This window comes from Anser brachyrhynchus, assembly GCF_964034855.1.
Source record: "Anser brachyrhynchus genome assembly, chromosome: 7".
Lineage (NCBI taxonomy): Eukaryota > Metazoa > Chordata > Aves > Anseriformes > Anatidae > Anser > Anser brachyrhynchus.
Window position 1 is genome coordinate 2880936 of NC_137701.1, and position 21663 is coordinate 2902598.

At 42.4% G+C, this 21663-nt stretch overlaps 1 protein-coding gene across 11 annotated transcripts in view; it reads left to right on the plus strand.

Moving 5' to 3' along the window:
* The first annotated feature begins 120 nt into the window (after nucleotides 1-120).
* Nucleotides 121-21663, plus strand: part of ANKRD44 (ankyrin repeat domain 44) — a 154007-nt gene continuing 132464 nt past the window's right edge. For 3 of the 11 annotated variants that reach the window (XM_080599893.1, XM_080599905.1, XM_080599896.1), the window contains exon 1: nucleotides 18808-18918. Coding sequence is in view for 4 of the 11 variants with exons in the window: in XM_080599910.1 (XP_080456036.1) it covers nucleotides 2866-2901 (36 nt within the window). In the remaining 7 variants the exon portion in view is untranslated. Of the gene's footprint in view, nucleotides 2902-18449; nucleotides 18919-21663 lie in introns of those variants that run through there. The other 8 variants (XM_080599894.1, XM_080599898.1, XR_013953649.1 and 5 more) reach the window with 6 other exon arrangements.

Sequence of the window (21663 nt, forward strand, 5' to 3'; positions counted from 1 at the left end):
CTTTGTCATGCAATAATGAAGCTGTACTCTGGCAGACAGTTGCAGTAGTGGTAGTTTGTTTTCATGGAAAAAGTAGTGTTTGTTTGCTTGTTATTGTTTCATCTGCAGTATCCTGGTTGTAGGGTTGATTAGTTTATCACCATTTTCAAAAAGTAGTTTATTAGTAATTGCTGTGTGTGCATCAATTGCATGACTTAGGTATGTTGATCACATTTAGCATGTCTTCAGGCATGTACAGCTGTATAAAATGCCAAGTAATATTTATAGGCTGTGCTGTAATTCCTATACAGATTTAGGGAAGTCACATCCCCAGCACCTGAGATGAGGTGATTTTTAAGTGTGTGACATAGTGAATGCTGATGTTGTCAGTTTGAGATAAGGAAAGTATCTTATTTCCTCATTTGTTTGTTTCTTCTTCTCCTGTGCATGTACTCAAGAGAAAGAAAACATAAAAGGCAGCCTGGTATTTGACACTATGCCAAAGAAAGCACATGCTTAAATCAGTCTGGTAGTGTTGTACAGTATCCACATGTTTATTATAAGAAAACAAAAGGTATGTCAGGCATATTGTTTTGTTTGTCCCTTATTCAAGTTAGGTGATTAATCTCTCTCACCTACTTCAGTGGTATGTTGTTAGCTGACTTTGCTGTTTTACATAAATGTGAGGTTCTTTACCTGTTCAGCATATAAGAAAATTCCACACTATCTCTCAAGGCCTAAGTTTTTGTTAAGGGGTTGGGATGGTGCAACAACAGCTTGGAGCCTTGTTGTTTATTAAGGTACTAATTTGTTAAGAACTGAAAAACATGCTTTTTTTCTTTTCTCTAGAAGTGTGCTTTATTCTAAAAATTATTAGGTGGAAACAGTGGTAACTTCTTCAAGACTATAGTTGAACGGTTCCCTGGGAGAGAATAACATGTGCATTCTAGTCTTTCTAGTGCTGCTGTCTCACTTAATAATGTTGTTTGTTTTATAGATGGCCTGTCATCTTCACTTCAGTAGTTCGGCAGGATAAGACAGGGTAAGTGCCAGTGGAGAGTGTGGCAGGTGGAAACGAAACGCTGTTTTTTGAGAGGCTAGCCAAAATAGAGCTCTGATACAGGCAGGATATAATTGTGACTCATGACTTCTAGTTGTGTTATCAGCAAAACAGTTTTAAAAAGAGTCAAATAGTAGAAGTTTTCTAGTAGGAGGGAGGGGAGTAACTAAAGCTTTTTGTGTCTCGCAACCTTTTCATGTGACTCTCAAAAGCCTTTTCAAAAATATATTTGAGGAAGATGCAAACTGTTTTTTCTTCCTGTGAAAGAGGAAAAAAGGAAGGAAATCTGTTTGCTGAAACAGCTGTACACAAAATTTTCTTTTTTTTTATCCATAGCATCTGGTATGAAACCTAATTTGAAATAGCAATAATATTCAAGTGCAATTCTTTGCATGCAGCATCATCAGTAGTCCTGCATCAGAACTTGCCTAAAAACATCATCTCTGGGTTACATACTGTTTTGATAATGCTAAGAGCAGCTCCTACAAAATTTTACCGATGTTCTTTAGCAACCATACCAAATTTGATTTGGCTTAGGCAGATTAAGGGATTGGTATTTAATAGTACTGATCCGCGTATTTGTTTTGTCCAATGGCAACAGGCTTTGGGGAAGGAAATGAAGTAATTAGAGATATCATCAGAAAAATGCCCAGCCTTTTGTTTTGAGTATTCCATCATAAAATAACAGGCTGGCAGAATGATTAATGCTGTTTTAATGCTGCTACATTTTAATACTTCTAAAACCTAAATACATGCAGATTTCAGCTTGCAGTACATACACATTCATTTGTACTAGTACAATTGTAGATATTAGATAACAGTGCAAGTGCAAATGATTGATATCTTACGATTGGTAGGCTGTTAAAATGTGACTTCAATATAATTGTGGTCATCAGGGTAAAAATATCCTAACTTTAATGTTGTGAAAGAACTGAATTAATGAACGTGAGCATAATTCAACCAGAAGCCATCTTTCTGAGGATAAGTTAGCATTCCTCTTTTAAGGGTGCTTTTCCAATCCCTGGAAAAAACTGTCTTGTTATGAATCTCTTCTGTGAATTTCTTAAATAGTTTAACTTTGATTATCTGAAAGTCTTAAGACACCCCCTCTCCCCCCGAGTATTTGATGAAATAAGGAATTTTCACCACAATATTGACTAGGGTAATCGTGTTCTCTTTGTATAGCAGTAGGTTAAAGGTACTGAGACTTAAATACCTTTCATTTGATTTAGATATTTAACTTGAGTGAGATATATTTGCGTGACATCCATCCATTTCTGGACAGACCTCCTTCTTTTCCAGTACAAATTAAAATCAGCAAAAATAATGAATGGGAAAGTTTACTCTGAGATTGTAGCTGGTGCTCATCTGCAGATTTCCAGTTCTGAACAGCAAGGGGCAGAGTGTTCAAATGAATGGAAAGATCAGGTTACTGCTATTTAAATTAATGTAATGAATAATTAATTATGCCATTAATGTAGAAAACTACATTAGGCTAAGTGAACAGAAGATGTACTTCTGCTGTTTTGCAGAAATGGGAGACATGCCACAGCTTGGCAACTGGAAAGTTTACATTGCTGCAGAATTACTGTGTGGTGCTTGGGAAGTACGGGTAGAGGCTTGAAATCTGCATGTCCATAGTGTCTCGTATTCCTTATTTAGATTTCTTTATAAAGAGGGAACCAAGTGTTCCTTCCCAGCTCACCCTGCACAAACTTCCGGATTTACTTGTGGTTCCTAACTTTCTCAGTGAATTGTAAAATAAACACTATGGACAAAAGCCTCACTGGTGACAGCCCTGATTCTTCTGAACAAGTTCATCCAGTATGCTGAATAGTGTGGTGGGACCTATAGGAAAAAAGGTACAGATCTTTGTATTTTTTAAGGTCAATTACAACGACGTGTTTGTAAAGGGACAGTGAATTAAGAGAGCAGAGCATAAGCTGTACTGCCTTGGGCTTTTCCTAGTTCAGAGTATTTGAAACACGTAATGTAGTTCTTGGTTGTATCCAACTTGTTTATTTGTACTTTAATGTAAAAGGATGCAGTTTGTATGTAACTTTATTTCCTTACAGTCTAAACTTCTTCACTGAAATATGTGCCTTTACAGCCTGAGCTAATTAGGCCAAAATTTGCCGGTGGTAGCAGTTATCAATAAGGTATGGTAATCTTAAAGATCAGGAGAGGTTTTTGTCGTGTGTTTTGTCTAAGCTACTTTCTGCAAGGAGCAAAAGATAATGATGTAATGTTTCTTGCATTTTACATCTGCTTGTACTTAGATTGTCTTGCTTCTATACCTCTGTTTCTCTTGATAAAATTTCACACACGGACACCCCCCCTTCACTTCTACTGTTCTGATTCAGTTGTACCTGCTTTGCTTACGGCTCGTTTTTTCATTGCATCTGTTCTACACCTCCCACTGTGTTTGTATCAGACTTTTCTTCCCTGTGTGTCATGGTGGAGTAGCTGCAGTGGCAGTGAGGGCACTGTAGTGAGATTTTCTTGGTCTCCAATTGTACTTGCAACTGCGGCAGTTCCTGGGTATATGAGTAATCAGTTGCTGCTGAAAAATTCTGATTTTGCTCCTGCTTCTCAGGCTGGAGCATGCCAAGTACAAGAGAGTCTCAAAAAATATAGATGCCAAACAAAATGGATATGGAAAATACTGGGAAGTAGAGTACATTGTGCCTGTCTGTATATCTCTGCTGGCAAGTTGATGCTGATCTAACTTGCCCAGCCTGAGCAACATGAGCTGCTTTTTTGCCAAGCGAAGAGGAGATGGAGCCTGTTCAGTGTCTCTTTATGCTGAATTTCTTTATCCCATAGCAGAGTCACTGTAGAAGTCAGACAGAGCTTGCTTTTCCAGGTAGAGCAAGATTTCAAGTTGTTCCTGGCAAGACGAGGAGAAAGGCTATCAGAATGCTACAGAAATGCTGATTTTTCTGTGATGCTGTTTAGTGCGTACCCTCCAGAGGGAATGCTGGAAAACTTACTCTGAAGCACAGCAGAACCTCAAGCCTAGATTCCTGCTCAAGGCCAAGCTGAGGATTTTAGGTTAGTAAACGAACGTTTGCAAGTAACCCCGAAATACATTGGCAATTGTTACAGACGTAAGGTAAATTTTAATGCACCTTTTCTCAGAGACCCTGATAATAGCTTAAGGAGAGGTAAGTTTTTTTCACAAGAACAGAAATGTAAAGCCCAGCATAAGTGGTTTTTTTTTGTTTTTTTTTTTTTGGCAGAACTTCAAAGAACTCTGCAGCAAAAAGTAAATGTGACTTTTTTTTAAGCAAAATTATATGTAAAAATCCTTAAAAATTAGCAAAACAGACTTCTACTGGTTTGTTCTTATCAATTAAGGGAATTCTGCTCTCTTAAAAATGGCTCATTATGAAGTAGCTTCTAACATATTAAAGTTTAGTGCTTGGTATGATTGTAATAAACAGAATAGTCTTAAATGTTAGGAAACATTAGGAATGTCTGTTATAACAGTGATGTACTAGCTTAACAGATAAACCAAAGCAAACTGTTCTCTTAATCAATTTTACATCCATGGGCTCGTAGAGATTACATAGTACAAGTTTTTTTGTTGGTGTTTTTTTTCCCTGGCTACTTTTCACAAATGTCTCTTAAAGGCCATTTTCTTAAACCTTTTGGTGCAATGACTGTTGTGAAATCAAATTTCAAGCCATGTTGCATCACACTGATTATTCTCTTACCCAGTTTTCTCCAGGCAAAGCAACGTTTTCTCTTTATTTAAGCTGCTATAATGAATACCCTCTACTAATAGACTGAGGTAGAATGGGGAACAGCTTTCAAATTTGTGGTTCTTTGTTAAATGTGGGAAGTGTTGATGTGTGAGTGAAGTGATTGGCTGCTATTTAATGCTAATGTTGGTTCTGTGAACCAACTGTGGAAACTCGGTCTTTGCCATTTGATTAAAAAGGGAAGAGGTAGATATGGCACACTGTGATCCGAAGTGTAAATCTGTACATCAGTATGATACTTCGAGCCTTGAGTCTCACCAGTAGTTGCTGAAAGATTTTTGCTGCTGACTTTCCTCTGACCCATGTGGTTTAAACTGGAGTCTTCCCCACTCTTGCCAGCCAGTTGTACCCCTTGAAACCAGTGTGGGCTAATCCAAGTCTTGTTAAGGTGTCCCAGGGACCTGATTTAAGAGACCCAGCGTACCCTTGGGTGTGAGGAGTGCCTCTTCCTTTTCCATTTATGCTGACACTCCTAACTCAAGCACCAGACTGAGCTTTGTGAAGTTAGGAATAAGTTGTTTTAATTTGCAAGCAACACAGCAGCAAATGTTTTACAAATTGTGAATAAATGAGAGTAAATAAATTAATGACACTTGATCTTCTTATCCTGAGACTATCTGATGGGTCTCTCAAGTCAGCTGTGTGTCTCTTATTGATAGTGATCATCAGGGTTTCAGGTTTTCTGAAAGCTTGCTTTCTTGATAGGATTTAAAAAAAATATCTTCTACAGGGTCTACATCAGTTTGTTCATTCACTCTGAATCTCCTGTTCCTTTCAAAAGTAGGAGGTAGTTTGGTCACCTTAATATTTAAGTGTATTCTTTCCATCGATGGATAAATATTTCTTTGCTTTACTAGCAATCATCTTGTGCACCGAGCTGTCTAATGAATTTTGAGTCAGTGAGCTGTGCAAGTTCCTCTCCATCTCCATTTCCTCTAAGTACTTGCATTTCTTACTGAAGAATGCCATCTTTCACTGGTCCTAATGTTATGTACCAAGTTTTCTTTTTTTGTGTTAAAAAACCGTATGTGCTACAAGCCTTTGAATACTCTAGCTGTAGTTCATTACTGGCTTTTGATTGAGACCAGATGTGATGGCTGTTAACTGCCTAAGGGTGACAAGGGTCTGAGGTGACTTATTTCCAGCCTCTTCTTAGGTAACCTTAAAAACAGTGACCTTTAATCCCTGCCTGTCATCCAAAACAGTAGAACAGAACAGTGTTCAAATACAGTGATTTTGTTTTGAAAATCAGATGTTTTTTCTCTTAAGTCTCCAGGGATCTGGGGATCTTGAGCCCAGCTGATAAAAGGAATAGAACTGGCCATTTATTATTTTAGCTAATAAAAGAGGATATTGTATATTAGCTTTTTCACATTCCAAGGCACTAGCAGCAGAATGAAGGTTAAAGGCGCCTGATATTCACAATTAAAGAATGGAGTCTTTGTTTTTAGCACAGTATGCAGCTGAGGCCTAAGGAATAGGCCAGGAAATGAAAACCAGGTGGCTAGCGTTTGAATTTTTAAGACCAAAGAAATGACCTTCAAAAAAGGATATTTCCTCATTTAATAAAAGTAAGTTAACTATATACGAATGTTTAATTATTCTGCACGTTGGTTTGCAGATGTCTGTACATGTATCTTGGATTTTCACAGAAAAAAACAGTGATCAACAGGTTTGTTGTAACCCTGCAGAAACGTAGCCAGAGATTTCTGTAACACTAGGTTCTAGTTAATTTTAACAAGAATGGGAGGTACATAATATCCAGTGAGAAAAGGCAAAAATGTTTGGCTCACTGCAGTATGTAGTAGGCATTCAGCTGCATGTTTGTATTACTGTTAAATATGGCAGTGATAATAGTGCTGCTACATGAGACTACCAGTCTTGTGTCAGTATCTTAAAAAAAATAAGATTCTGACAATTAAAAATACAAGCATATTTGAGTACATAATTGTTTTATAATTTTCCCTGTTTGCTATGGTATTGGAAATTGTAAAAAATGTAACTATGATAACTTAGTTTAAGGCAACTGTAAGGTAAAATGACAGTTTATCATTTAACATGATTACCATTTTTTCAGGTACAATTTTCACTTAAAGCTTAACTGGGGACAACACACTGTACAAATCAGGTTATTTTTGTTCTCTTCGAAATGGTGAACATAACCTTACAGTGACCAGTTACTAAGGTCATTTTATTATCAACACAGCAGAGCAGTTGAAATTGCTATTTAAGGTTCTGCAGAACTCTATACTGCAGCTGTTGCCTCCTGCAGTGGCAGGCTATGTCACAGGCTCTGCTGTTTGCCCAGATGATGCTAGAGCAGTGTATTGGCCCTGGGGTTTCAAGCTACTTGTCCAGCTGTCTGGTGTCTGCAGTGCAGGCCCTGTTGTCGCATATTTTTCTGCAGCAGTTGTTCATATGCTGTGACTCAAAGTGCTTTCAGGTGGTCGCAGAGGAGCTGCTCTTGCAGCATTCTCCTCCCAGAAACTGGGCTTCCTGCTTATCATCTAAATTAAGGCTAGAGGTGCTTGCAGATGTGCTCTTTTTTGGCCTGTGCAAACTAACACATTGTTAAACATGTTCTACAACTTGGTGGCATTAAGGCAAAGTGTGCTTTTTCTTTCTCTGAGTGTTTGATTCAAAGCCTAGTCTATTTTCATTAGGTAACATATTTCCAAAAACATCTTTCTTGTCTGTGCTTATACAGTGCTTTGGGAAGTTGTTGGAAATTTGCTACCACCAGTACATGTGGTATGATAGGCCTAGGACAGCAGCTGATCAAAGTTCACACAAGAAACTCTACCTGATTTTTGCTGTGCTGTTTGACTCTAATGTGGTATTCTATTGAAGATGCCAACGATTTTTTTTTTGCCTGCTAAGCTTAATGAGTAAGTTCATCTTTGGCTACATTGCTTCCCTGCTATTAGTCACCACCCTATATCTGTTCTGAATTTGTTGTTTTCTGTGTAAGATTTTAGTGGAAAGTTCCTGCAAAGTTTACAGGAACAAAAATGTTTAATTACAGAACACTATATGCCTATAATTCACTCACTATTTGTAGGAAGCTGCAATTAGTAATTGCATAAGCCATCACATGGTTTATATATAAAGATTGTTCTCTGAGTCACTGTCTGGAGGTTGGAGAACAACTTCTCAATATTCATATGCTTACCTTTAATTGCTCAGGGGCAAATAAAAAATGTATACATACTCTTGAGTGTGGTTTGCTTTTTCTCTTGATCCCAGTTACAGTTTCTTTCTGTGTAACAGTGTTGAGGTAGCTCTTGGGTGTTTTAGCCATCAGGGACAGGTCTGCAGTACTGACTTGGGAGTTACTGCACTTCCGTATGTCGGTTACTCTCCAGGTGTTAGAGATGGAAGAACGCTGCTCGTGACAGCTTGTCTCTTGCTAGCTCTACATCCTTTGTGATGATGTAGTGATGTGTAACATAGTTGTCCACCCCTCAAAAATCTTTATAAATTTGTCTCTTATTTTTCATGTTTGCAATCCCCTCATTTTCCTTCTTCCTGTGATAGTGAAGCTGATTGGTCTGTTTTATTATCCCTATTATTCACGTAGTCTAGAAAATATTTCAATTTAGTAGCTGTTGAAAATTTAAACATTTATTTGCATCTAGGGGTAATGACTGCAAGCGGGTTAGTAGGTTTCACGGGCAGACATCTGAAAGCCCAGCTGGTGATGTTTGGTGTGGCAGAATGTGGCTTCGGCCATCTTTTAGGACACAGGTCTCCTTCCCTTTCCGGGGCTTGTCCATGTCTCACTGCTAGGATAAGGAGGCTTCTTAGTGTTTCATATCAGCTAAACCGAGTTGCTGGAGTGAATGTGGGCCATCTGTCCTGATCCGGGCTAGTGCAGCTTGCTGTCAGATATCTTAAGCTGTTAGCAAATCAGTGGTGTGACATGGAGGACTTAGGTAAGGAGTCTCACACTGAACTGCAGACTATTGCGATTAAAACCAGTCTGTCCTACTTGGCACGCTGGTTCAAGATGTTGCTGCTTAGTGGGGAGCATTCTAGTAATATGGGTGTAGCTTTTCCAGCCTCTCTGACTGTGTCCTCCTCCCTCCTTCCAGGCAAGTCAGTTTGAATCCGTAACAAGCCATTTGGAAAATTACAGCTTCCTCTATAGTCAACACAGTCGCGGCATTGCTGAAATACTGTACTGAAACATGTTTCCTGTACTAAAGGAACTGCAAAACCTGCCAAGAAGTGCTGCTTGATAGTGGTGAGGTTTGTGATATTATCTATTATATTAGCTACTTGTCTAAGATGTAGATTATTAATAATGGTTAAATCATAGTACTAGTTTATAAGCACAAAATTGGTTTTTAATATGGAGTAAAAGAGAACAACAAAAGTATATTGTCATACATTCACACAGTTTTCTTTGGGGAGATCACTGAGTTTTCACCTTTCAATTTCCTGAAGATAAAGGCTTGACGTTTCTGAACTGCATCATTCAGCTCCCATATCTAAACACTGGCTGCTTCATGGTGCTGTTTTTATACCAGAATGGTGTGTTTTCAATTCTCATTGTGCTCTAGGATTTAGGGAATTAGATAGGAGCAAGGCAGCTGTACCATCAGCTTAGAAGCCCCAGTGTTTCTGACCCGCTTTATTCTTGTAGCTGTATCTGTGATTATGTCTGGAGATGTTAATAGTGATGTTATCTGGAGCACAGCCATTGACCCAATCTTCTGATCTTGCAAGACAATCTGGGGAGACATCTTCACTCATGCAGAATCTTACAGATGTCCTTGAGGTGCCATGCAAAAGCAGGGCTCGTCTGCATAGGCTAAATCCATAGATTTTTATCTTGAAATCAGACACATGTGCCTTGTGTTATTTATTCCACCCTTTGTGTCAAAACATTGTGCAAAGGGTGTGTGTAATAGTATTCAATGCCAAAAGAACTGTTTTGCTCTGCATCCTTAAAGGATACTTAGCATTTTTAACTGTATAGCGAATAGGCACATTGTAGGAGCTCTGAAAGGAGTCTGCAGTGAAAGACACGTCCATTTAAAAGGGATGTGACTGAACTGCAGCAGTTACTTAGTGTTGGGGTCCTGACTTTCCTTCCAGGTACCTTGTTCCAACTTGCATAAATAGAGGGCAGGTTCCTCAGTTCTTAGAAGGGGAAGTCAGGTTTAGTTAGAAATACTTTATATTTCATTCTGTTGTATCTTTTTCATTTGTGTATTGAAGACTCTCAGCAGTTCTTATCCACAAAGGCTGAGTTTTCATAAAGAACATCAAAGATGAACTGATGTTGATGCTGTTTTTGTAGGACAGAGCAGGGTCATGTGCTATCCAAAAAGTCATTACAAATAAAACCAGTCACCCACAGGATCTTCCTATTTGTGACACTCTGCCTGGGCTTCACCAGTGTCAGTATGTGCTGCGAACTTTGCTAGGATGCATTGTGCAGGCAGTGTGACCATCAGGAAGAACACTATTTCACCAACTGCATTTTTTTATTGCAATTAAGGAGGGATTCCTGACTCTATCCTATTTCTCTCCGTTCTCTATATAGCTTTAAGAGACACTCCTGAGCTTAAAAAAAAATTAATTTCATCCCAGAGCACAATAAGCCCCCGTCAAAACAATCGTTTATTCTGATGAATGTATGTAATTATTGAAAACAGAGCAACTTCTTGCAGAAATTGAATTTGTATCAAAATCTTACAAAATTCTCCTTCCATTACCTTGTTTGGAAATGAAAAGGGGTTGGGGTAGAGAATGCGTTGTTTTCTTTTTCTTTGGAAACATCCTTATTTGGCATCTGTAAAGCATTTACATTCTGGATCAAAGTCCTTTCATGGCTCATGTTACTTATTTCCTTCTTTAACTGAAGCACAGAAAGAAAAATGGATTTTTCTTCCCTCAGGCTTACATTATAAACCACTGTAAAAAATCCCAATTTTTAGCAAGGAGGTAGAAAGAATGAAGAATAAAACATCTCACAAGGTATAATCTAAAGAATCATCAACACACGTGTGCTCCAGAACAAGTGCTGTTGGTAAACACAAGTTTCTCAAGCAGTTATGAAGCATGTGAAGGAAAATTTAGTAAAACAAAGGTAACTGTGCTGCTGGATTTCTGTCATTCCTCATGTTCCAAAGGTCTGTGCTCTTTGGAGAGGAACTTTGTCCTCTTCAGCCCGTGTTGTGGCTAGTACAGTTGGCCCAGTATTGAAATACAAGATGGACCAGGCTAGCAGTGTTAGAAGCAAAATGCTGTTTTATTGTCTGAGTGGCAGGATGGAATCTGGATATCAAAGAACTATTTTCTGATAGAAGACCTCCTCTGAGTCAGCTGTGACACCATCTCATTTTACATTTGCAGGAGAGTGTAGATAGTTTTGTATCTGAATGCAGAACAAACTCTTTCCAAGTCTGACCCTTCTGTTGATCCAGTGCCCTGAGGAGTCTGATGTTTCTGCTTGTTTTCAATGCTGTTCTGGCTATTCCTCTGGATTTTTGCCTCTCACATGTGAAACACATGGTACTGAGCCCAGTCAGCTTCTTCCAGTCTGCAGACAAACTTCTAGTCTATGGCCTGTGACCTCAAGCACTGGCTGTCTGCTGTTTCCAAGTATTGCTACAGCAAAAGGGTGTATAATAGCTGTTTCTGATTTATCTTGCAGGAAGAACTTGAATGTTGGTCAGTTTTAGCAGGGCTTATGACTATCTAACTAGCTTGAGGTAAGCCTGTACCACAACACACATACCTTTTGTTCCCCCATACCAGCTTTGTTCTGATCTGTATTTCGGTGTATTCAGATATTTTAATTGGTTTATTTCACAGACCTTCATTCAGCATGTTTCCAGTATAGTGTTGCCTTTCTGTAAAGGGGCATACAGTATCACATAGCAAGTTATTTAACCATAAAGCAACACAGACAGCAATCTGGTAGGCTGATTTGTTTCTATTAGTTTTCATCCTGCAGATCAGAACTTAATCCAGACTTCAGCCTTCCTCCAAAAATAACATTACTGACACCCGCTGTCACATCATTCTCCTCACAGAGCTCTTGGCCACATAACTTCTCTGATGGAAGGGAAAAAACCCTCCCCTTGGATTATGAGCTAACCCCTGACATTAAAGAGAAAACTACCACAGTGGTGTTTCCTCCTTGGTGGCAATTTCTTGTTAGTTGCTGTATGCTTCCACACCCCCTCTAGTTAAATGCATCCCCAGGGAGAGGATTTCTTGGTTTGTGTGACCTGGAAAATGAAATGTGGTGCTAGCTTTTGGGCACAGTGAAGAATATTGCTGAGTTTTGAAGAAGGGTTTTGGTAGTAGAACAGTCCCAAATTCTGCCTGGATGTTAGATCTGGTGTCGGACTCCTTAGGTCTTGGCAGAGGCTCAAGCGTAGTCCCTATCTTCCTGTCTGCACGCTGAAGATGGTTTGTGGATTTCCACCTATTTGAACTTCTGTAGTACTCCCTGCTTTCAATACAATGACTTTGGACCTTGGACAACTGACCTGGTTGTTTCTTTCCAAAATTAATTCTTAGTTAGTAGATTTCAACACTGTTGGAATATGTCCATTGGTGGTGTCCCAATGGCTGTACCTAGTACTAGACAGAAGTGAAGATTAAGCAAGTACTGAGAGGCAAAAAGATCAAACGCATGAAACCTTACTACATTAAAATAATAATGATGTTCTGATGCAACCGAGATTAAAAGTATTTATGCAATACTGTGTTGTGTTAATCCAATGCTTCAATGAATTGGATCTTGAGGATGGAAATAAAAAAAGACTTCAAAGGCTAGGGATTGCAAATAACTGATACAGGTTACTTAGGTGAAATGAGTATGCAAAGGGAGATTGGTGTTGTGTTTTAAATTGACTGGGAGTGTATATTTAGCTAACAATGATCTCTTTCCGATTAGTATGACTCATTAGGTAAACACTACTTGTACAACTACCTGATGCTGCGCTGAAAGGGGTACACAGGATGTTTCAATGGGACAGGAATCATGCCCCATGGAGATCATTTGTGCTGAGTTCTTGAAAGGTCAGGCATACTTTAAAGTGTAAGTCAGGAAAATAAGGATTTAGATTAAAAAAAAAAAACCAAAAACTTCAAAGCTGATGAGTCACTTCAGACCATGAATACTGGAAGATACTGCTTTTCGAGTCCAAAGATTGTTGTCCTCATTTGAGAGGGAAAAAGATTTGAACATTTTAAACTCAAACATTGTTACCTTATGCACAAAGAAGCCCTAACAGTACTACTTAACGGTTTTTATTCTTCTTTTCATGTTTCCCCTAGAAGATTAATGACACAGGAGATTTAAGATCTTGCAGACACCCATAGATTGAGTAGGGTCGAGGAGAAGAAAATATTTAAATACTGAACTTCCCTCTTGCTAACTTATTTTTTCCCCCTTGTCTTTCTTCCCTTTTTCTCCAATACCTTAGCACCAGTTGGTATGTAGTGTCTGTTTTGGTAAAGAGTCCAGACCTGCAGTTCTGTAGAGTATGGCGACGTGTCCAGTGGTGTTTTTTTTTTCCCCTCTCCCTTTTCTGATGGCAGAGTTCAAACAGAATCAAGGAACTTGGTATTTCACAGGACAGGAGAGTTGAAACCTCTAGATCAAATAAAAAATAATGCAAATCTTTCTTGCATATTAGATACAAGGTAGCAAGAAGCAAAGCCCTTTTTTTTCCCCCACTTTGTCCTGTCCTTGCTGCATCCTGTGAAACCATGTCCAAAGCCCTTGTAAATCAATGAGTCTTTCTGCTGATTTAACTGGTTTCTAGAAGAAGCACCAGGATGTGTGACAGATAGAAACTGCAACAGAAGTTTCAGCTGTTCAGGGATGATAAAGATAGGTATGTATTTGTGTTGACCACTAGCATATCACTTTGAGATCTGGGGTCAACCTAATGTTTCCACTCGTGGTGAAATCCTTTTTTTTGCAGAGATGCATTTCTAGACAAGTGTAACCAGAAAGGAGCTGCCTAATTGCCTTAATTTTTCACCTGTTTTCCATACCTAGTAGTAGTTGCATGGATATATCTGCAAGAAAGATGCTTGCTAAGACAAATGGTATGGACACCTCAACATATGGGGGGGTGTTTTTTCCTTTTTGGTTAACATGGCAGAAGGCTGCAATAATTATATGTTCAGCTTCAATTCATAGTTTCCAATTGTATTATATGGTTAATCCTCTCTGTGCATTAACTGCCTGGCTGCAAATGTGTAATTAAGAAGTATTTGAAATGGGAGGAGGCCTGTGTATGGATAAGAGGAGGTGCTGCTAAGGTCTCATCTCCCCTTATTATTGATTCAGGACGTGGCGGGGAGGGGCTGGATGCAGGCGGCGCGGCGGGTGCTGCGGCCGGGCTGCGAGCGGCGGTTTTATTTTTTTAATCTCCCCAGGGCTCAGTGCTGGGGCCGGTCCTCTTCAATATCTTTATCGATGACCTGGATGAGGGGATGGAGTGCACCCTCAGTAAGTTTGCAGATGACACCAAGTTAGGTGCGTGTGTCGATCTGCTCGAGGGAAGGAAGGCTCTGCAGGAGGATCTGGATAGGCTGGACCGATGGGCTGAGGCCAACTGTATGAGGTTCAACAAGGCCAAGTGCCGGGTCCTGCATCTGGGGCACAACAACCCCAAGCAGAGCTACAGGCTGGGAGATGAGTGGCTGGAAAGCTGCCTGGCAGAGAAGGACCTGGGAGTACTGGTTGATAGTTGGCTGAATATGAGCCAGCAGTGTGCTCACGTGGCCAAGAAGGCCAACAGCATCCTGGCTTGCATAAGAAGCAGTGTGGCCAGCAGGTCTAGGGAGGTGATTGTCCCCCTGTACTCAGCTCTGGTGAGGCTGCACCTCGAGTACTGTGTTCAGTTTTGGGCCCCTTGCTACGAGAAGGACATGGAGGTGCTTGAGCGAGTCCAGAGAAGGGCAACGAGGGGGGGGGGTCTGGAGAACAAGTCTTACGAGGAGCGGCTGAGGGAGCTGGGATTGTTTAGCCTCAAGAAGAGGAGGCTCAGGGGAGACCTCATCGCTCTCTACAGGTACCTTAAAGGAGGCTGTAGAGAGGTGGGGGTTGGTCTATTCTCCCACATGCCTGGTGACAGGACGAGGGGGAATGGGCTAAAGTTGCGCCAGGGGAGGTTTAGGTTGAATGTTAGGAAGAACTTCTTTACCAAAAGGGTTGTTAGGCATTGGAATGGGCTGCCCAGGGAGGTGGTTGAGTCACCATCCCTGGAGGTCTTTAAAAGACGTTTAGATGTAGCCCTTAGTGATATGGTTTAGTGTAGGACTTGTTAGTGTTAGGGCTGAGGTTGGACTAGATGATCTTGGAGGTCTCTTCCAACCTAGACGATTCTGTGATTCCGTGATTTGTTTGATTTTTATTTTTTTCGCTGTGTAAATACTGAACAAGTAGATCTGGGAGGAAAAATGATGAGAAAAAGAATCTCTCTGGGGTTTGGAGGGGGAATAAAATAAACTTTGTCTGTGAAAATAATTCATACTAAAGCAAAAGAGAAAAGATGGAGAAGGCAATGACAGGCAGCTTGGAGCACCTCCTGAGGTGATTGCTGGCTCTCCACAATCATCCCCTTGAGATGTAGCAGTGCAGGAGGGGGAGATGGTGACAGCAATATTTAGCTACCATCTCTGGTGTTTCACTTGCCCACTTTCCTGCTGTGGCCTCTTTCCTTTTTGCTGAACGTAAGTGTTTGCATTTCCGTTTCAAATCCACAGCTGTATGCTTTTGCTTGTTTCTACCCCTGCAATCTTATAATGATGCTTGTACATTTCTCTAGCCTGACTCCCACAGTAGAAAACGAAGAAAGCACAGTAGGATGTGTAAGTGCTGCTGCTAGAGGACAGCCACCAGGTACAGATGAGAGAAGTGCTAGATAGCTGAAGTTGTCATCGGAAAGGGTTAGTGATAAATCTCTTCTGCTATCAGTCCTGTCTTTCATCCATGCTCAACAGTAGCTAATAAATGCTGTTAAGAGCTATGTTGAGTATATTTCCTTTAGCTTTCTTCATGAGATGGGCGCCAAACATGCATCCAGGAGTAATCGCACCCTCCATCTGTGAGCAATCATCCTGCTTAAATACAGCAGCAGGCCTGACTCTTGGAGAACAAAACAGCAGGGCTGCTGCTTCTGCTGCTCAGCTGTGCAGGCAGGGCAGGAGCAGGGAGGAGGGTGGTGGTGCAGACTTTTGGCTGCCTTAGAGTGACCACATCCTGTCAGACTGCAGAAACATCAGACTAATGGAGAGATCTGCCTGTCTGAGATGTAGAAGTGCATGTGGGAATCTGGTAGATAATTTGCAGATGCATTTGTATTCCTGCAGGAAGAACAGTGGTGCAGGGAAAGGTCCTGCCCTCTCTCCTGCACTCAGTCTGTTCACCCACTTCCTACTCACGTCCCAGTTCTCCACAGCATTTAAGTACAGTGCAGACAGATTTATTTCAAGGAGGCTGTTTCCCTTTCTTCTGGTGCAGCTCCCAGGCACTGTTTTCCTGATTCTGCATGGGAAGACTAAAGCTGAGTCCATGATGGCAGGGTAATGCTCAGAGCAGTAGCCAGTGGCCTTTACCTGCGGTTCTTCCTTGAGCAGTGTCCAAGTGGGAGACTTCCCTTCCATAAACTGCACACTGCAAGACCGGGTTGCCCACCCAGGACCATGCAGGAACATTGTGGTGTGAAAGAGAACTGATATCGAGCCTCCCAAGTTGTTAGTGCTCTGACCAAGATTTGTACTATTATACCACGTGAGATTGTCATGTGAGATAACAAAGGATGGATTGTTTATGACAATGCTTAAATTCTGGTCAAGTTGAATGTTAAAACCTGAGCTTTCCTAGGAACTTCACTGAGCCCAAGCGGTATGGGAAAGCCGAGTGCTTTCCTGACAAAATCCTGAATGAGGAAACAGCTTGCTGTGCATGTGTGGCTGCTAAGAGCAAATGATGTTCATCCAGTGTCAGATGGAACTAGAGGAACTTACCTTTTACTGTTTAAAAAAAAGGGGGGGGGGGTGGATCTGGGGGCAAGGAAGGCAGAAGCCTTTTATAGCAGGACAGTATCCTACACAGCCCTACTGTGTTGTGGCCAGTAAATCAAGAAGTCTCAGTTCGGGCAACTGCAAAGTATTTGGGGCAAATTTGCTCCTCCTTGTTTTTGCGCAGAAATTGCCTGAGCATAAAGTTCAAGGCTTCATATTCCTATTTTACTCTTTAAAATAGGGGTGTGTAATGAGGGGTGTGTTTGTCTTTCACAGAAGAGTTTGACTGGATTCACAGAATCCTCTTAGGACTAAGCACAAGCAAGTGGGGAAGAAATGCACCAGCTATCCTCAGAAGGTTTCTTTTGGCTTCCCTGTCAGAGGTCCAGTGTGCTTTTTTCCTTTCCAAATACAGTTTTAATCCAAGATCACAATCTGGCAATACTAAACATATTTTCATTAAGGTCTATCTTGAAGATACTTATTACTGTCTCTGTATGGAAAGTCAACATAATGCTACAGATTTGAGAGTTGCAGATGTAGCCATTACTTGGATAATTAGCCCTGGATGGTAATGCTTTGTGTGCCTCTTCTTCCCAGAAAATATAGTTGATCACTCTGCATTGTCTCACATGAAAATATGCTATAAAATTACTGATAGGTACCAGCCAGGGCTAAGAAACAGTTGAAAAAAATAGCTGGAAAAAAAAAAAAAAGAGTTGATGCTGCAGGGTAAGTCATAAGCCTGTAATGCGGTGATATGATATTTTGTGAACAGGAGAGGAGGATGTTGTACTTTGAGAGAAATCTTGGATGCCTTTGCTGTCATGGTAGTAACTATAGCACTGCACCCATAAGGGGTGCAAATATCAAAAAGAAAAGCGGCCTGAGCTCAGACAAACCTAACAGCTAAGGGTTTCTCTTGCTGCTTTTTCTCCTTTAAAGGACTGATTTATATTAACACAGTCTTGCTGTTAAAATGGAGTTTTTAAAGACAGACCGAGTTGAAATGTGTTGTGATTTGTTATTTTTAATCCCTATCTATAACGATGTCTCAGAAGCCTGAAGCTAACATGTTTCCTTCTTCGATTATATTTTCTTCCGTAGAAGACAATTCTTGTTTTTAAGTTGCTTTAAGTTGCCCCATTCTGTAATCAAAGGTAAAAACAAACAAACAACAACAAAAAAACATAAATCACTGTTATATTGTTTATGTCCCAGGGTAGGGGGGGCATTACTGCACAATCTGATGTGTGGGGAAAATACACTAAACCCAAGCTTGGCCTCTTTGTGCAAGACAGAGGGAAACAGAATCTTGACTCCTTTTCATTTACGTGTCCTCAGAAAAATCTAATTATCCTGATTACCACCTTTGGAGTGTTTGTAGGTCCTGTTGCTGTGTGTAGACCACTGCTTATACTTAAATGATGTAGATGTGACCTCATCCCCTCAGCGGGGCAGGAAAGAAAATTCCCCCTTTGTGCATTTTTCCTCTGACGTGCTTGGCTCTGGTGCTGGAGTCCCACAGCAGCTCAGGGCTGTGCGTGGAACCGAAGTTTCCCCCAGCTCCCTCTGACAGGAAATTTGGATTATGCCCATTTTTCCCCTCCTGTTTGACAGGACTCGACTTGACAAAAGTCGGGACGGGACTTGACAAAAGGGGCTTGTGAGAGCTCCGAGGGCCGCTCGGAGCAGGCCGAGGCCGGCGGCCCAGAGGCGCCGGGTCTCGGCTCCCCCCCTTCCTCATCCCGCCGGGCCGGGCCGCAGGTGCCCGCCGCCCCCTCAGGGGCTCGGCGCCGTCCCCGAACGCTACCGCGCGGGGAGCCCGGGGGCAGCGGGCGTTCGGCGGGAACAAAGGCGGCGGTAGGCGGCGGTGGCGGCGCAGCCCGCCCCGTGCGAGGCGTCCCGCCCGCCCCTCCCTGCTTCCTGGGCCGGGCCGGGCGAGGCGGCCCCCGCGCCCCTGCCCCCGTCCCGCCCCGCCCCGCCGGCGCGGAGCGGAACAGAGCCGCCGCAGCGACAGCGGCGCCCGTCGCGGGAGCTGCATGTGCGCGGCGGCAGCGGAGGAGGAGGAGGAGGATGGCTGTGCTCAAGCTCGCCGACCAGGTGGGCAGGGGGGAAAGGACCGGGCCCCGGGGCACCGCGGAGCCTTGCGCCGAGCCGCGGAGGGCCTGCGCCGGCAGCGGGGTGGAGGCGGGGCGGGAGGCCCCCCGCTCGGCTCGGCGCGGCCGACCCCGGGGCAGGGAGAGGCAGCAGCTCGGCTATCGGAGCTCAACGCCTTTAAAGCGTTCAGCCCGGCGGTATGCCGGCTGGCGAGCCCTGGTTTGGCCGCGTTGCTCGCTCTGCGTGTTTTAATCCGGTTTTGTTTTAGCGCGCCCCGCCGATAATCTGCAGCGTGGGGGTCCCGCAGGCGTCGGACCTCCCTGTCGGACGGTCCCGCACCCCTTGCTCCCGTATCGCGAGCCTCCCTCGCAGCCTGCCCGCGCACTCCTAAGAAAATCCTCCATAAAACCTCTTTCTAAGGCATTGGAAAGAGGTTTGAAATGAAAAAAGGATCAGGCTGCTCCTAAAGTAAAAGCAGCCCTGCGTGGCTGAGCACCATCTACAACGCATTTTCATGTGCTGCAGAAGGCCGTCTCCTGACGTGTCCCTCTGACATCCTCATCTTCAGATGTGGTGCCTTCAGCTGGCAAAGAAAATGTTTCACCCTGCGGGGCTTCGGCGCCCTGCAGTACTCAGGCTGAGTCTCGTAAATGAGGAGGTTTGGGTAGGTTCTCCCTGTTGATAATCCAAGCTCTAAGCATTAATATTAAAAATATGTATGTTATGGAAGGCTGAAATTGTACTATTTCAGTGCTTCTTGTGTTTAATGAAGTCCTTGATTTTACTGCCTTTAGAATTTTTAACCTTTAGCTAAAAATTTTGTGGCAAGGATTTTGCTGCAGCAGCAGAAGTCAAAACAGATTTAAGCCAAGTGGATCATGTCTTGATGAAATCTGTATTGCCACAAAAAGCAACAGCAAGCTGTCATCCTAGTGTTTGCCCTCTTGTTCTCTTTTGGCCACCCTCAAAGACGAGGGATGAGGCTCCTTCGAGCTGCTGTTGCGCCCCTGCAGCACACTTGCCTTGGGGATGCTCGATATCTTGGTGGTTGCTTGCACTGGTTCCTGGTCAGGCTGTGCTCTGAGAGGCGATATGACAGGCTGCCAGTTTTTCTTTGCAGGTACCTGTCTGCTGTTTTTTTTACCAAGGGATATACTGGTCTGTCTGTGCTCTTCCTACTGGATCTCTTGCGATTTTTTTTCCTCAATTTCTTCACTAGATCTTCTTTTACTTCTGAGGGACTGGAGGAGTGGGAGGACATGTTCAAAGCTGGCTGCGGCACTTCCTCTAAAACTGGGCCCACGGGTTCATGTGTGTCTGTTCCTGTGTGTTCAGAGCTGTAGGCGCAGAGCCCACAGCAGCTCGAGCAGCTGTAACCAAAGTGTCAGCGCCGCACAGCCTGCAGCGGTTGCACTGTGCGGGTGAGGCCAAGCTGGACTTCTTATCTACCTCAGGTTTGAAGAGCATTGTCCTCAGGCTGATGCCCCTCTCACCAAAAGACACGTGGTAGCAGCTGTCCCACGTGTTTAAAGATAGACACAGGTTAAACAGAGGTGAAGCTGGTACGAAGAACGGCGTGCTTGGCAAGTTCTGTGTTCCTGTGACAACCCCTGCCTGCGCTCAGACTTGCTGAGACTACAGGAGCAGGCTCCTTCTGCCTTTCTTCGGGCTCTTGAGTATCAAGTCAATTGTGGCAGTGATAACTCACAGCGATTCAGGAAGTGGTTTCCTTTTGCTTAAACATAAGAGACCACAGCAGTCTGTGCTGTCTCCTGCAATGAGGATTGCAGTGTGTAGGACACTGGACAAGGCATAGCTGCCATGGTTGCGACCTGGACTGCTGTGAATGCAAGCTGGTGTTTCGTGTGCTCAGTGTGCAGCCTGTTCAGGTCTTGTTTGCGATGCTCAGGGGAAGTTGACTCTGAAACCAAGAGTTCCTTTCTGCCTCTGATTGTGATTTCTGTAGCACATGCTTTCTTCTGGCTCCATGATGTTCTCTCACAGGGAGGAGAGGCTTGTGTAGGAGAAGACTAGAGAACCCCACACTGAGAGTTTAAGCATATTTCTCCAAGTAACCTGTTTACTCCTCATCTTCATTCTTGCTTTCTCTTACCAATGGCATCTAACAGCACACAGAGCCTCCAAACAGAAGAGAAACTAATCACAGGCTTTGAAGAAAGGCAGACTTCCATTATTGCTTCTTTTCTGGTACTGCTGAGAGGTGTTACGGTACTGCTGTGCTTAAACCTCCAAAGAGATTAGCATCTCTGTCTGTTTGGCTGCATTCTGTCCTTAGGCAGGAGAGCTCAGTTTCAGACTTCAGTATTTTTCATACGGTGCATGTAGGTTACTTGAATTTGTTTCCAAGTGATTGCAATTGCTAGCTCATCAGTTGTGCCATGAGAAACCCTTAAATCTTTTAACCACAGGAAGTGCATTTCTACCATTATTCATTTCTGCGTGAACTTCCTCCTGGACTCTCTCTTCAGTAACCCCCCAATATTAATTTCTGAATGTTAAGGTGAAACAACCTAAAACAAGTCATAATTGTTAGCATTTTAATCTTTATATTGATGTGTCTGTGCAGTTGTAACAGTTCTAAATATTCCCATTGTCATATAAAAATACTGTGAAACTTACTCTAAATCATAAAACTTTTATCTATTCTTTTTTTTTCTCTCACCATCTCTGTAGTGAATGTTGATTACAGCAGCATATGAATTGCTTTAAGGACTAAATATATATATA